At 42.6% G+C, this 17264-nt stretch overlaps 2 protein-coding genes across 3 annotated transcripts; both read left to right on the top strand.

The window, feature by feature from the left end:
* Positions 1–723: 723 nt before the first annotated feature.
* Positions 724–3119, top strand: LOC121548425 (probable ribosome biogenesis protein RLP24). 2 transcript variants are annotated; one of them, XM_041859858.2, is made up of 6 exons: positions 724–881; positions 1304–1417; positions 1538–1610; positions 2168–2231; positions 2509–2594; positions 2818–3119. In XM_041859858.2, the coding sequence occupies exons 1-6, from the start codon at positions 801–803 to the stop codon at positions 2880–2882; spliced, it is 483 nt and encodes a 160-aa protein (XP_041715792.2). In that variant the 5' UTR covers positions 724–800; the 3' UTR covers positions 2883–3119. The 2 variants fall into 2 exon arrangements, with proteins under 2 accessions (XP_041715792.2, XP_041715791.2); XM_041859857.2 differs by having other exon boundaries at positions 725–881; positions 2812–3119.
* A 316-nt stretch (positions 3120–3435) lies between these two features.
* cog4 (component of oligomeric golgi complex 4) lies at positions 3436–17100 on the top strand. The gene is given in 21 exon segments (XM_041850028.2): positions 3436–3609; positions 4094–4127; positions 4130–4175; positions 4474–4588; positions 8917–9091; positions 11313–11371; positions 11373–11507; positions 11599–11704; positions 11803–11960; positions 12052–12110; positions 12235–12368; positions 12464–12582; positions 12781–12947; positions 13091–13256; positions 13515–13577; positions 13697–13810; positions 14068–14160; positions 14341–14424; positions 14537–14638; positions 14993–15121; positions 16546–17100. Coding segments are annotated over 21 exon segments (2328 nt in total). The 5' UTR covers positions 3436–3474; the 3' UTR covers positions 16681–17100.
* Positions 17101–17264: the final 164 nt, after the last annotated feature.

Here is a 17264-nt window from a genome sequence, read left to right as displayed (position 1 = left end):
GTAACTATTTTCTGAGATTCAGTAGAAAAGTGAGAAGCCACTGGAAATTGTATTAGTTGAAAACACTGCCCTGTGTATTAAAAGGAAACCCATCCTTATTACATTGAACATTTTGACACAGGATATTTTTGTCACAATGCACTTCCATTTATTCTTGTACAATGTAAAAGTCCTGAGCACATGCAATCTGTAGTGAATAGACTGATGATTTATTGTATAGGCCTGCTCTGTGGTATCCGCGTAGCAGAATAGTTTGGTGTCTTTATTTTTATCACAATGTCGGGAATCTTGGGTGTATTATCAGAAATGTTTGAGGTTACAGTTTAAATAAATGCTGATTTTGTTAATTCGTATCATACAATGTGCCTTAAATCTGCTGTATTCTTTCAAACACTGTTTTCATGCCAAACACTCTTTATGCCAAATATGTAAACCATATCCTTTATTCCAGAAAATAAATATATTTTATTATTTATTAAAGCTGTGTCTCAGTTGTCACCTTGGCTACCTCTGAAACAATTTTATTATTTAGTGTCAATCTTGTTCTAGTCAATATGTAACATCTTGTTCTAGTCAATATGTAACAAATGCAAATATTTGTACAAACAAAATCTGCTTTTCCAAGCGCTAAGGTTTAGAAACTTCTCTAGTTACACACTAGGGGGCAGTTTGTAACGAGTAAAAACACATGCAAATATATATTTACCGGAAATAGTATATCGTAACTTCCTTTTAAAATCCTGCCACTTGCGTTCCACCACGGATAACACATGGGCAAGAAATAATCAAGACATCTAACAATGCGAATTGAAAAATGTTACTTTTGCTCGGGACCTGTGTATCCTGGGCACGGTACGATGTTTGTGCGAAACGATTGCAAGGTATGAGTTTTTTTTTTTGTTGATGTCCTACTTTCTGATTTGATGGCTTCCATGCTAATATGCTAGCTGTTTTGCTAACTTCCTACTGTAGCCAGCTTGTTTTGTCAGCTGGGATGTTTGTTTTTAAAAACGTCCGTAGCTAACATAAAGCAGTTGGTGCCCAACTATGCCAGATAACCTTTTTGTTTTTCACCTCTTAGCTATCTTTCAACGTTTCAGTGCAGTTTCATAGCCATGCAGGCTTGTTATTGTTGCCGAGTGAAGTCTGTTTCACGCTCAGCAGTGAAGGAGACATTGACTTTGCTAAAGCTGTAGTAGTGTTTCCTGTACATTGAGGGGGTCTCTCCATGCCCAGGCATAGGCCAGTTCTTGTTGCTGCTACCTTGTGTATAAATGAAGTAATGACTAATATCTCTTCTCAGACGTTCAGGTTTTGTAAATCAAAATGTCTCAAAAACTTCAAGAAGAAGCGTAACCCAAGAAAGACCAGATGGACCAAGGCTTTCAGGAAAGCGACTGGCAAAGAATTGACAGTGGTGAGTTCCCACGTCCACCCATGCAAGTTGTAGAATGATGTGAAATAGAATGTGATATGGTTGATAAACAATCATAAACGATTTGCCCTTGAGTCTCTTACTGATTTATTTCCAACACAGGATAACTGCCTGGAGTTCGAGAAGCGCAGAAATGTGGCCGTCAAATACCAGAGGGAATTGTGGAGCAAGACAGGTACTTGTTATGGCTAAAGTCCAGGGGTGTATTTATTTGTTCAAACCGTAGCAAAACGTTTTGCAATGAAAACTATTGTCAGGGTTGTATTCAGTACGTCTTGTAACGGAAACTGTTTACCATTTTAAGAACCAAACAAAAGGAACGAAACGGGGAGGGACCTACCTGAATTTGTCCAATAGAAATTCTAGTTTTCGTTGCACATCGTTTCCCACTTGGAGTAAACCGTTTCTGTTACAAAACGTTTTGCAACAGAATCGGTGTAATGAATAAACCCCTGATGGGTGCTTCTGTTTTGGCCCGTTTGGGCCTTACTAATTACACCCCTGCCCTCACTTTCATCTTTCAATTGTTTTCATACTCTATTCAAGTCAATTCTCACATGACAGATTGAGATCATGCCCTCTGCACATTTAAATGATACATGTTACTGTATGTTCCATGTTGGTGTGTATGTTACTACTACAGCATAACATCAAGACAGCTGTAGCTAACTGCTAGGATTTTGTTAATAGCCTTGTTGATCTGTTAAATCCAACTCATTTTCTTATTTTCAGTGGAGGCGATGAGGAAGGTGGAAGGAATAAAACGGAAACGGCAGGCACAGTTCATCTTCAACAGGTGAGCCCAAGCTTTTCCCCCACAGATTAAATTGTTGCTCACACTAGGAAAGCATGGGCTTTCCAACTTTATAATGGTAATATTTGTATTCTTTAAAATCTGGTTGAGTGAGTCAAACTTTAATTACACAGTCCCTGCTTCATAACATTACTATGAGTCGTAGGAAAATAACTAGGCTAACAGAAGGCCAGTTTTGCCAAGTATTGGAGTCTGACATGCCTTTAAGCACTGTTTTCAGATTGATTTTAGCCATATTTCCTCTCCCTTTCTCGATCAGACTGAAGAAGGGCAAGCAGTTGGAAAAGGAGGAAGCAATCAGCGAAGTGAAGAAGAACATTCACCTCATCAAAGCCCCACATGCAGGTGAGTTCACTGCTGTTAGGATTTTACATTGTTTATATATATATATATATATATATATATATATATATATATATATATATATATATATATATATATAATTAATTTGAGAAATTAGGTGATGGCATTAATTTGAGAAATTAGGTGATGGCATTCAGTCCACCTTAGTTTGCATAATGAAATATAGCACTTTGCTAATCAGTTTGTTTTCCATGTGTAGGCAAAGCCAAGGTTATGGAGGAGAAGATGGTGCAGAAGTTACAAGAAGACGTGGACATGGGTGACGATTAGCAAGTCCTTATTGGGGCTCTGCTGAAATAGAGACCCACAAAACAACCGCTGGCTCTATTAATAACATCCATAGACTTTCCTTTACCAAACTCTGGACAACACAGTCTGGGAAGAAACAAGGCGTTATAGCACTGCAACCCAATGCAGTTGTGGAGTGCTAACACAATATTAAACACTTTACAAATCATTTCGGAGAGTGTTGTCAAATGGTGGATTTAATAAAGTCTTGTGTCCTGACTATTGTTTTGTTATTCATCCTGATATTATTCATCCTCGTTAACTTTGAAGTGGCACATTGTCAAATGTATTTGAAGTGAATTGCATTTATTGGAGTTTTGGTGGAGACATACTGAATTCCAGTACTTCAAGAACAGACATGGCACAGAGGGAATTGAATGGCAAGATATTTGTTTAAAAATGAATTATGAGAAAGCAATGCATTAAAAAAATAATCACCAAACAGAAATCCCCTATGCTATGCTAAGTCCTGCTAAAATAGTGACGCTTAGCGGTTGTTCTAGGAAATGCGCCCATGCACGTACGGAGCGAGCGACCGCGGAAGTGACACGTTTTCTGTTTATGTGAGGTAAAGATGGCAGAGAGCAGCCACATAGCTGCGAAGCGATGCGATTCTGCATGTGTATCTGCCGTTAGCATGGAGGCTATCTCAGCTCTGACGGAGCTGGATGATCTGGAGCGTGTCTACCAGCAGCTCTGCACCGAGGAGGTGAGAATTCACCCAGCGGGCAAAGCTGTAGGGATGCAAAGATGTACCCCTAGACTGTGTTAGCATAGCTAGCTAAACCAGAAGCATCCTTCTCTGTCGTTATACTCTATCTGCCTTAGAAACTGTGTGGTTCAAGCCCTGAATGCTGATGGGCCGTATACCACGGGTATGACAAAAAAAATACTGGTTTACTGTTCTAATTACGTTGGTAACCAGTTTATGATAAGGCACCTCGGGGGTCTGTGGTATATGTCCAATATACCACGGCTAAGGACTGTGTCCAGGCACTCTGCGTTGCGTTTAAGAACAGCCCTTAGCCGTGGTATATTGGTTATATATCAAATCTCCTCTGACCTTATTGCTCAATTATCCATTGCCTTTATATATTGAAGAGGAATTACCCATTAAAGCTATAATGCCTGAAACCACAGAGCGCTGTGTGTGAGAGAGAGACTGACGGTCTTTGTGTGTTCGTCTACTACAGAAAGAGGTGGAGACTGAGCTGGAGAAGCTGGTTGGCAGCAGGGGAACATTGACACCAAGATGCTCGCTCTTCAAAGGATGGGGTAAGTGTGTGTACTTTAGAGAGGCAGAGAGAAGTTTCACTGTCTATGAGTACATACCCTACATCCCAATAATCTAGAGAGGTTTCCTTTCCTTATCTCCTTTCCTTCATTTGCACTGGCGTGGAAGAGATGGACTCTGGGGAAAGCGATATCTGGTAGACATTCACCACTGTGCTTTCAACAATTTCAGATCATTATAGATGAAGGGAAGGAGATTAGTTGTGGAAGCTACTGTAGACTATTGAGATAAATACCATGTCTAATCCAATATAAATTCTCCTGTCACGTTGTCCCCCAGGCCCAACCTGCAGCTGATAGGAGGAGATGCCAGTCAGCTGTCTGGCATGATTACCTTCACCTGCAGCCTGGCAGAGAATGTCAGCAGCAAAGTCCGCCAGCTAGACCTGGCAAAGGTACTGTCTACAGACATGCTCTTTACACACACAGACTCACTCAAAGAAAGCACGTTTCCATCCACAGTTTTTATGGGAGTAAAGTCATACCGTGTAAAAAATTGTTTATGACAGCTGTGATGGAAACAGGACGTTTCAGTACAATTTCGACATGGTGGATCTTTTTGTGTCGGTAAAAATAATTATACATTTACATTTTACATTTACGTCATTTAGCAGACGCTCTTATCCAGAGCGACTTACAGTTAGTAAGTGCATACATTTTTCATACTGGCCCCCCGTGGGAAATGAACCCACAACCCTGGCGTTGCAAGCGCCATGCTCTACCAACTGAGCTACAGGGGACCTGTAGAAATGGCGATGAAAATGTGCAAAAATATTGATATTAGCTGCTGCTGTGGCCTGTGTGCCCACTGGCCACTACCACATATCTACAACACAAAATCCATGTGTACGTGTGTGTATAGTGCGTATGTTATAGTGTGTGTGTATGCATGTGTCTGTGCCTGTGTTTGTCTCTTCACAGTCCCCGCTGTTACGTAAGGTGTGTTTTTATTTGTTTTTTAAATAAAATTGTACTGCTTGCATGAGTTACTTGATAGAGTTCAATGTAGTCATGGCGCTATGTAGTACTGTGCACTTCCCATAGTCTGTTCTGGACTTGGGGACTGTGAAGAGACCTCTGGTGGCATGTCTTGTGGGGTATGCAAGGGTGCCCAAGCTGTGTGCCAGTAGTTCAAACAGACAGCTCAGTGCATCCAACTTGTCAATACCTCTCACAAATACAAGTAGTGATGAAGTCAATCTCTCCTCCACTCTGAGCCAGGAGAGATTGACATGCATATTATTAATGTTAGCTCTCTGTATACATCCAAGGGCCAGCCGTGCTACCCTGTTCTGAGCCAATTGCAATTATCCTAAGTCCCTCTTTGTGCACCTGACCACACGACTGAACAGTAGTCCATGTGCGACAAAACTAGGACCTGTAGGACCTGCCTTGTTGATAGTGCTGTTAAGAAGGCAGAGAAACACTTTCTTATGGATCGACTTCTCCCCTTCTTAGCTACTGTTGTATCAATATGTTTTGACCATGACAGTTTACAATCCAGGGTTACTCCAAGCAGTTTTGTCTCCTCAACTTGCTCAATTTCCACATTATTTAGTTGAGGTTTAGGGTTTGGCAAATTATTTGTCCCAAATACAATGCTTTTAGTTTTAGAAATATTTAGCTTCCCTGGGGAATTCCTGATTCTACCTGGATTATGTTGGAGAGGCTTCCATTAAAGAACACCCTCTGTGTTCTGTTAGACAGGTAACTCTTTATCCACAATATAGCAGGGGGTGTAAAGCCATAACACATACGTTTTTTCCAGCAGCAGACTATGATTGATAATGTCAAAAGCCTCAATCTTTTTATCATCAATTTCTCTCAGCCAATCATCAGTCATTTGTGTAAGTACTGTGCTTGTAGAATGTTCTTTCCTATAAGCGTGCTGAAAGTCTGTTGCCAATTTGTTTACTGTAAAATAGCATTGTATCTGGTCAAACACACATTTTTCCAAAAGTTTACTAAGGGTTGGTAAAAGGCTGATTGGTTGGCTATTTGTGCCAATAAAGGGGGCTTTACTATTCTTAGGTAGCGGAATGACTTTTGCTTCCCTCCAGGCCTGAGGGCACATACTTTCTAGTAGGCTTAAACTGAAGATCTGGCAAATAGGAGTGGCAATATCGTCCACTATTATCCTCAATAATTTTCCATCGAAGTTGTCAGATGCCCGGTGGCTTGTCAATGTTTATAGACAACAATACTTTTTTCACCTCTTCCACACACACTTTACGGAATTAAAAATTACAATGCTTGTCTTTATTAATTTGGTCAGATATACTTGGATGTGTAGTGTCAGTGTTTGTTGCTGGCATGTCATGCCTTAGTTTGCTAATCTTGCCAATTAAAAAATCATTAAAGTAGTTGGCAATATCAGTGGGTTTTGAGATGAATGAGCCATCTGATTCAATGAATGATGGAGCTGAGTTTGCCTTTTTGCCCCACATTTCATTTAAGGTGCTCCAAAGCATTTTACTATCATTCTTTGTAATTTATCTTTGTTTCATAGTGTAGTTTCTTCTTCTTTTTTATTCAGTTTAGTCACATGATTTCTCAATTTGCAGTACGTTTGCCAATCGGTTGTGCAGCCAGACTTATTTGCCATTCCTATTTGCCCCATCCCTCTCAACCATACAATTTTTCAATTCCTCATCAATCCACAGAGATGTAATAGTTTTTACAGTCATTTTCTAAATGGTGCATGCTTATTAGTAACCGGGATAAGCAATTTCATAAATGTGTCAAGTGCCGCATCTGGTTGCTCCTCATTACACACCACGGACCAACAAATATTATTTACATCAACAACATAGGAATCACTACAAAACGTGTTGTATGACCTCTTACACACTATATTAGGCCCACTCCTTGGAACTTTGGTTTTCCCAGATATGGCTACTATATTTTGATCACAACATCTGATGGATTTGGATACGGCTTTAAAGCACATTTCTGCAGCATTAGTAAAGATGTGATCAATACATGTTGACAATTACATTCCTGTGCTGTTTGTAACTACCCTGGTAGGTTGACTGATAACCTGAACCAGGTTGCAGGCACTAGTTACAGTTTGAAGTTTACAGACAGACTATTTCACTTATAATTCACTGTATCACAATTCCAGTGGGTCAGAAGTTTACATACACGAAGTTGACTGTGCCTTTAAACAGCTTTGGACAATTCCAGAAAATGAGGTTATTGCTTTAGAAGCTTCTGATAGGCTAATTGACATCATTTGAGTCAATTGGAGGTGTACCTGTGGATGTATTTCAAGGCCTACCTTCAAACTCAGTGCCTCTTTGCTTGACATCATGGGAAAATCAAAAGAAATCAGCCAAGACCTCAGAAAACAAATTGTAGACCTCCACAAGTCTGGTTCATCCTTGGGAGCAATTTCCAAATGCCTGAAGGTACCACATTCATCTGTACAAACAATAGTACGCAAGTATAAACACCATGGGACCACGCAGCCGTCATACCGCTCAGGAAGGAGACACATTCTGTCTCCTAGTGATGAACGTACTTTGGTGCGAAAAGTGCAAATCAATCCCAGAACAACAGCAAAGGACCTTGTGAAGATGCTGGAGGAAACAGGTACAAAAGTATCTATATCCACAGTAAACAAGTCCTATATCGACAATACCTGAAAGGCCACTCAGCAAGGAAGAAGCCACTGCTCCAAAACCGCCATAAAAAAGCCAGACTACGGTTTGCAACTGCACATGGGGACAAATATCATACTTTTTGAAGAAATGTTCTCTGGTCTGATAGAACTGTTTGGCCATAATGACCATAGTTATGTTTGGAGGAAAAAGGGGTATGCTTGCAAGCCGAAGAACACCGTCCCAACCGTGAAGCACGGGGGTGGCAGCATCATGCTGTGGGGGGGCTTTGCTGCAGGAGGGACTGGTGCACTTCACAAAATAGATGGCATCATGAGGAAGGAAAATTATGTGGCTATATTGAAGCAACATCTCAAGACATCAGTCAGGAAGTTAAAGCTTGGTCGTAAATGGGTCTTCCAAATGGACAATGACCCCAAGCATACTTCCAAAGTTATGGCAAAATACTTAAGAACAACAAAGTCAAGGTATTGGAGTGGCCATCACAAAGCCCTGACCTCAATCCTATAGAAAATCTGTGGGCAGAACTGAAAAAGCGTGTGCGAGCAAGGAGGCCTACAAACCTGACTCAGTTACACCATCTCTGTCAGGAGGAATGGCTCAAAATTCACCCAACTTATTGTGGGAAGCTTGTGGAAGGCTATCCTAAACGTTTGACCCAAGTTAAACAATTTAAAGGCAATGCTACCAAATACTAATTGAGTGTATGTAACCTTCTGACCCACTTGGAATGTGATGAAAGAAATAAAAGCTGAAATAAATCATTCTCTCTACTATTATTCTGACATTTCACATTCTTAAAATAAAGTGGTGATCCTAACTGACCTAGGATTAAATGTCAGGAATTGTGGAAAAACTGAGTTTAAATGTATTTGGCTAAGGTGTATGTAAACCTCTGACTTCAACTGTATATATCTTCTTTATGCAGATTTTTGAATATTCGCCAATTGGATGGAAACCTAGCTAATCACACACTTACTGTATGTATGTAAACAAATCAGCATTATAGGCCGTTAAGAGAGGGATTAGGATATAAAATGGTGTTCCTATCAGCTCCAATGAGTGATGTAATGACGCGCTGTTTGTACGTGTGTTTACAGACCCGGCTTTATAAGGTTATCCAGCGGGCTGATGACATCCTGGACCTGAAGTTCTGCACAGACGGCGTTCAGACGGCGCTACACAATGAGGACTATGAACAGGCTGCCGCCCACATCCACCGCTATCTCTCTCTCGACCAATCAGTCATTGAGCTAAGCCGCCAGGGAGAAGAAAGTAAGGGTGCCCCTATGTTCCACCACACCTCACAACTAGGGTTGTAAAATTCCAGGAACTTTCAATAATAAGCAGAAAATCCAGAATCCTCCAACCAGGATTTCTGGAAAACCAGGGAATTTATTGAAAGTTCCCGTAATTTTGCAACCCTACTCACAACACACTTCCTGATAGCGCAGAGGTGGGTAATCATTTTGTCTCGAGGGCCGCATTGAGATTTCTTTTTGGGATCGATTTTGTTTTGTCAAGATAAATAATTAGTAGTTATTTAAAAATAGAACGGTCCATTATCATTTCTACATACAGTCGTGGGTCAAAAGTTTTGAGAATGACACAAGTATTGATCTTCACTAAGTTTTCTGCCTCAGTGTTGATGATGGCAATTTGCATATACTCCAGAATGTCATGAAGAGTGATCAGATGAATTGCAATTAATTGCAATGAAAATTAACTTAATCCCAAAAAACATTTCAGCCCTGCCACAAAAGGACCAGCTGCCATCGTGTCAGTGATTGTCTCGTTAACACAGGTGAGAGTGTTGACGAGGACAAGGGTGGAGATCACTCTGTCATGCTGATTGAGTCAGAATAACAGACTGGAAGCTTTAAAAGGAGGGTGGTGCTTGAAATCATTGTTCTTCCTCTGTCAACCATGGTTACCTGCAAGGAAACACGTGCCGTCATCATTGCTTTGCACAAAAAGTGCTTCTCAGGCAAGGATATTGCTGCTAGTAAAATTGCACCTAAATCAACCATTTATCGGATCATCAAGAACTTCAAGGAGAGAGGTTCAGTTGTTGTGAAGAAGGCGTCAGGGCACCCAAGAAAGTCCAGCAAGCGCCAGGACCATCTCCTAAAGTTGATTCAGCTGCGGGATCGGAGCACCACCAGTGCAGAGCTTGCTCAGGAATGGCAGCAGGCACGTGTGAGTGCATCTGCACGCACAGTGAGGCGAATACTTTTGGAGGATGGCCTGGTTTCAAGAAGGGCAGCAAAGAAGCCACTTCTCTCCAGGAAAAACATCAGGGACAGACTGATACTCTGCAAAAGGTACAGGGATTGGACTGCTGAGGACTGGGGTAGAGTCATTTTCTCTGATTAAACCCCCTCTCCGATTGTTTGGGCCATCCGGAAAACACCTTGTCCGGAGAAGACAAGGTGAGCGCTACCATCAGTCCTGTGTCATGCCAACAGTAAAGCATCCTGAGACCATTCATGTGTGGGGTTGCTTCTCAGCCAAGGGAGTGGGCTCACTCACAATTTTGCCTAAGAATACATCATTGAATAAAGAATGGTACCAACACATCCTCCGAGAGCAACTTCTCCCAACCATCCAAGAACAGTTTGGTGACGACCAATGCCTTTTCCAGCATGATGGAGCACCTTGCCATAAGGCAAAAGTGTTAACTAAGTAGCTCGGGGAACAAAACATCAACATTTTGGGTCCATGGCCAGGAAACTCCCCAGACCTTAATCCCATTGAGAACTTGTGGTCGATCCTCAAGAGGCGGGTGGACAAACAAACAAATTTCTGACAAACTCCAAGCATTGATTATGCAAGAATGGGCTGCCATCAGTCAGGATGTGGCCCAGAAGTTAATTGACAGCATGCCAGGACGGATTGCAGAGGTCTTGAAAAAGAAGGGTCAATACTGCAAATATTGACACTCTGCATAAACTGAATGTCATTGTCAATGAAAGCCTTTGACACTTATGGAATACTTGTAATTATACTTCAGTGTACCATAGTAACTACTGACATAAAGATCTAAGAACACTGAAGCAGCAAACTTTGTGGAGACCAATACTTGTGTCATTCTCAAACTTTTGACCACGACTGTACTTTTATCTGGTTTTAGACGTTCAATGTAGCCTGGAGTAGTTTTTTAATCAAAAATAATATTTTGTAGGGATGCACCTATGTGGGATTTGTTCATTTGATGGCCTTTCTAACCATTCTAGCACAGATACAAACTTCAACTAAGTTTTGATGTTCATAAGGGTAATAAGAAAATATGTCAAATTACTTGAACATGGGAAAGGTGTAAAACCTTTTAACAAAGTTACTGAAATGCATCAGAAAGGTATTGGAAAGTTCAGGAAATCAGGGAAGCTCATCAGGTAATGTGCAGAAAGTAAGACCTGCATTGCTTTCAATTGCGTTTTTGTCACAGTCCCTTCTAACGTGTTCTGTGCGGTTTGTGATACTATCTTCTGCTCAGGCAGTGCTGTGGACGCTAGCCTGGCCATGCTTCAAGAGGCAGAGCAGCGATTGAAAAGTCCTTGTTGCTGAGAGACTGGATGAGGCTGTTACCAGGGGTGATCTGGCGCAGGTGGAAAGATTCTTTAAAATCTTCCCTCTGCTTGGCCTCCACGAGCAAGGTCTGGCTCGCTTTGGCCAGTACCTCTGCAGCCAGGTGAGTGGGGTTGTCCATGCAGTAGTGTATGTGTGAGCATCTATGCTTGTGCATTTGTTTATCTTCACAGTTGTTTATTTCTCTCCCTCAGCTGGCCTCTAAAGCAGATGAGAACCTGCTCTTGGCTGTGGGAGGAGAGCTGGGAGAGAGGAGAGCTGCTCTGGTCTTTGCTGACACCCTGACTCTGCTGCTGGAGGGTGAGAGACTGACCATGATGATTGTGTGTCATTTTAGACGTGTCTGTAAACGTGTTGGTTTGTATAGAATTGGTTGAGAAATATTTTGTGTGTTTCAGGCATAGCTCGTGTTGTGGAGACCCACCAGCCCATCGTAGAGACGTACTACGGTCCAGGCTACCTGTATACTCTCATCACTCACCTGCAGCAGGAGTGTGACCGACAGGCCCAGAAAGTAGTTGACAAGTTCATCCAACAGAGAGACTACCACAACAAGGTCTGTGTGTAAATTGCATTCAATTAATGAGATCTTTCTATTACAGACTATATTAAGAATGTGTTATTAAATGGAATGTCTCTGCTTGCAGTTTCAGACCGTCCAGAGCAGCATGATGAAGAGTGTGCCCACTGAGAGGATTGAACCCAGGTCAGTGGGAGAGTTCAGCCTACTTAGCAGCATTACTCAATGTTCTTTTTTGGTGTAGAGGACAATGCATGTGTACTATGCGTATTTATGTTGCATTTCACCTGTGTTTAACCTGTGTGTGTAGGGAGCTGGATCCTGTGTTACTGGAAGTCACTCTGATGAATGCCAGGTCGGAGCTTTACTTACGGTTCCTGCGCCGTCGCATGATGGCCGACTTCGAGGTTGGGGATGCTACGGCAACACCTGGCATCGTCCAAGGTAAGACACCCAACACACACACACACTTATAAAACCCCTGTACACACGTTGTTGACTGTGTTAGTACGTTTGGCTGTCTTTGTTTCTTGCTACAGAGCACAAGCATAATGTGGAGAAACTGCTGAAACACTGCATGCTGGGCCAGCTCATGCAGGAGCTGATTGGCTACTACATTCCAATGGAGGAGTACTACATGAGGGAGACCGTCAGCAAGGTTAGCCAGCACTTCTAACTATACAGCAGGGGTTACATTTAGCCCTGAATCAGCCCCTCATTAGAAGGAAAATAATGAAAACCAGCAATGCTGTCGACCTCAACCCCGGATTTGAATACCCTTGATACACAGTATACATATGTAACCACATAATAGTAATAATGATTATATTCATTCCCTTTGCCCCTCTCTTCTCAGGCTGTGGCTATGGATACATATGAGAAGGGTCAGCTGACGTCCAGCATGGTGGATGACTGTTTCTACATTGTGAAGAAGTGCATCAGCAGAGCCCTGTCCAGCTCCAGCATTGACTGCCTGTGTGCAATGATCAACCACTCAACCTCAGTGCTAGAGTCTGACTTTAGGTAGACTGTAGACACACACACTGCATCAACTATTTGAACACTCATTTGAAACTCCTTCTAGCTCTCACACCTTCCTTTTTCTCTCCGTCTTCCACCAATCCATGCTTCTCTCCCCCCCCTCCCTTTCTCTCCGTCTCTCTCAGGGAGGTGTTGTATAATAAGCTGAGGCAGGGCTTCCCTGCGACCACGCTGCAGGACATCCAGCGTGGGGTGAGCAGTGCAGTGAGTCTGATGCAGAGCAGCCTGCAGCAGGGCAAGTTCAACAACCTGGGCATCGACAGCGCAGAGGTCGCCAAGGCTGCCTTCCTGGTGAGGGACTTGTGTACACACACACACACACACCACAAACACACAAACACTTACCAACACACACAAACACTTACCGACACACTGAGCATTGAATGCACAGAACATGCCAAGGCATCGTCCCTGGTAAGAAACACGCACACTCTAAAACACAAGCTGGTCACAGAGAGCACACTAAGGCAGCATTCCTGATGATCAACACGGAACAGGTAACAGACAGACAGATACATTCACTCACACCCATCTTTCTTTCTATCCCAGGTGACTCTGAATAACGTGGAGGTGTGTAGTGAGAACATCACCACTCTGAAGAGGAACCTGGAGGTGAGTTAGGTGACTGTTTATAGCATCTCTTTAGTTTTCTGATGAATAACATTTCAATAAGACACACTATGTATAGTATACCACAGATAATGAAGTTTTCCCCTCTCTCTCTTTCTCAGAGTGATTGCTCCAAGTTGTTCACTCAGGGGGCGGGATCAGGAGAGCAAGCTAAGATTGACAGCTGTCTGTCAGACCTCGTCAACACGTCCAGCAAGTTCAAGGATCTCTTGCAGGTTGGAGGATACACAAATAAACTCAGATCAGAGAGACACATGATCTGTATCTGTGCAGTTGTGTTAAGGGGGTCTTTGACCTCATTGTACAATAAATAATAGTAACAGTAGTAGTACTAGCAGCAGCATTTATTTGTAAGTCACAGTGATAAACTGAATTGTGTACCAATTTACATGCATAGACAATATACAACTACAAAACCTCACCAGTGTGTCTAATCTGTATGGAGTAGAACTAACTCAGTTGTGACCCTCAGGAGGGCCTGACGGAGCTGAACACCACAGCCATCAAGCCTCAGGTCAAACCCTGGATCAGCAGCTTCCTGTCCATATCACACAACATAGAGGAGGTACAAACACACACACACACACACACACACATTTTACATTTTAGTCATTTAGCAGACGCTCTTATCCAGAGCGACTTACAGTTAGTGAGTGCATACATTTTATTTTATTTTTTTCACACACACACATACTAGGCCACACCCTTTCACCGCAGTGTGTGACTGTGCTGTTTTGTTGTGCAGGAGGAGTTTAATGAGTACGAGGCCAACGACCCCTGGGTCCAGCAGCTCATCGTCAACCTCCAGCAGCTCATGGCAGAGTTCAAGGTAACCATACTTCTGCTTAGCCTCAGGAATACATCTCTTACATTAGCATTTTACAAACTCTTTCTTTTCCTCTTCTCCCCCTCTCTATAATCTCTCTCTCTTGTTCTATCAGGCGGGGCTCTCTTCAGTTATCTACGACACACTGACCAGCCTCATGACCAGTTTGGTCTCCATGGAGATGGAGAAGACGGTCCTGAAGTGCACCTTCAGCAGGGTGAGATATCCCAGGCCTGACCACAGGGTGGCATCACACCTACCGCATGCACATCTCTGATATAATGAAAGAGGCCTTCTTTTAATGTTTTATTTATGATTCCAGAAGGATGGTAGATTAAGCTTTTTTCCCCCTTGGCATCTGCCTCTTTAAGCGGTGTGTGTGTGCTGTAATTTAGTGCAACTACTAAATCATTTTATTGCAGGCCATGTATCAGCACTTTCTTTTTCTGGGATGTTCTCCATTTGATCCTTTTTGATGTGGTCTATGTTTAAATATTTAATTGCTTGTCTGGATTCCTTTTTTCTGTTTCATGCTCTTGATTTGAACCCCGTTATTGCACCTGTCTCTTAGCTGGGAGGGCTTCAGTTTGATAAGGAGCTGCGTTCTCTGGTGGCCTACCTCACTACTGTCACCACCTGGACTATTAGGGACAAGTTTGCTCGGCTCACTCAGATGGCCACCATCCTCAACCTGGAGCGGGTAATCTGCAGTACACACACACACACACACACATTTCTCAACCCACAAGCAATCCTCAACCCACACACAATCACATAGATGGGGTCACATACTGTGCATTCGGAAAGTATTCAAACCCATTGACTTTTTCCACATTTTGTTACGTTACAGCCTTATTCTAAAATGTTTTTTAAAGAATCCTCATTAATCTACACACAATACCCCATAATGACAAAGCGAAAACAGGTTTTTAGAAATGTTTGCAAATGTATTAAAAATAAAAAACAGAATTACCTTATTTACACAAGTATTCAGACCCTTTGCTATGAGACTAGAACTTGAGCTCAGGTGCATCCTGTTTCCATTGATCATCCTTGAGATGTTTCTACTCTACAACTTGATTGGAGTCCACCTGTGGTAAATTCAATTGATTGGACATGATTTGGAAAGGCACACATCTGTCTATATAAGGTCCCACAGTTGACGTCAGAGTAAAAACCAAGCCATGAGGTCAAAGGAATCGTCCGTAGAGCTCCGAGACAGGATTGTGTCGTGGCACAGATCTGGGGAAGGGTACCAAAAAATGTCTGCAGCATTGAAGGTCCCCAAGAACACAGTGGCCTCCATCATTCTTAAATGGAAGAAGTTTGAAACCACCAAGACTCTTCCTCAAGCTGGCCGCCTGGAAAAAACTGAGCAATCGGGGGAGAAGGGCCTTGGTCAGGGAGGTGACCAAGAACCCGATGGTCACTTTGACAGAGCTCCAGAGTTCCTCTGTGGAGATGGGAGAACCTTCCAGAAGGACAACCATCTCTGCAGCACTCCACCAATCAGGCCTTTATGGTAGAGTGGCGAGACGGAAGCCACTCCTCAGTAAAAGGCAGGACAGCCCACTTGGACAAGTCTCTGAATGTCCTTGAGTGGCCCAGCCAGAGCCCGTACTTAAACTCGATCGAACATCTCTGGAGAGACCTGAAAATTGCTGTGTAGCGACGCTCCCCATCCAACCTGACAGAGCTTGAGAGGATCTGCAGAGAAGAATGGGAGAAACTCCCCAAATACAGGTGTGCCAAGCTTGTAGCGCCATACCCAAGAAGACTCGAGGCTGTAACCGCTGCCAAAGTTGCTTCAACAAAGTACTGAGTAAAGGGTCTGAATACTTATGTAAATGTAATATTTCCGTTTTTAATTTGTAATACATTTGCAAAAAAAACAAAAAACCTGTTTTTGCTTTGTCATTATGGGGTATCGTGTGTAGATTGATTAGGAAAAAATGTGTTTTAAATCAATTTTAAAATAAGGCTGTAACATAACAAAAGTCAAGGGGTCTGAATACTTTCTGAATGCACTATCTATTTACCACTGACCTCTCACTTTGTAGACTTTCATGTCTCTGTATACACAGGCCTGTTCTCAGAACTGTGTGTATGTTTTTGTGTGTCTAGGTAACAGAGATCCTAGATTACTGGGGCCCGAACTCTGGTCCTCTAACGTGGCGTCTGACCCCAGCGGAGGTCCGGCAGGTTCTGGCGCTCCGCATCGATTTCCGCAGTGAGGACATCAAGAGGCTCCGCCTCTAACCCTGCTACCCAGAGACTGTGCTGGTGCACATGTTACATGGGACTAGACTCATGCTGATTGGTCTTTAAGGAAAAAGAAGAGTGTGCAGGTGGATCCCCTGAGAGGAAGTCCCTGCTGCTTCTGACGTCTGCTGGCCTCATAACAGGAAGAGGTTGCCCCTAACTACAGATACAGGGATATATATTTGTTCAACCCCCAAATGGTTAGTTAGGTTTGAGGGTAGGGCGTTCTGATCCTAGATCTGTAGTTAATGCTACTTCTACCTCTAGCGGCCTCATCCAGCCAATCAGAGCTAGGAGTAACAGCAGTAATGGAACTGATTGTGGAACAGTGGGATTATGGATTTTAGCCTTTTGGCTTGGATTAATAAATATTATGTAACATATTAAATGTAAAATATTAAAGTGTTCTCTCAAAGATGTGTTTTTGTTGTCATTAATTTATATTGAAAGCCCAGCCTTTTAACGGAATCCATCATATTGAAACGGACAGACGAGCGCTATACTCTCTGGCGGAGAGCAGTGTGCCTATGTTTTCTGACACTGAAATGACCCAGTAATGAACATAGAATCCATTAAACTGA

The sequence above is a fragment of the Coregonus clupeaformis genome, chromosome 26 (assembly GCF_020615455.1).
Source record: "Coregonus clupeaformis isolate EN_2021a chromosome 26, ASM2061545v1, whole genome shotgun sequence".
Classification (NCBI taxonomy): Eukaryota; Metazoa; Chordata; class Actinopteri; order Salmoniformes; family Salmonidae; genus Coregonus; species Coregonus clupeaformis.
This window is presented reverse-complemented; position numbering and strand designations above follow the sequence as displayed.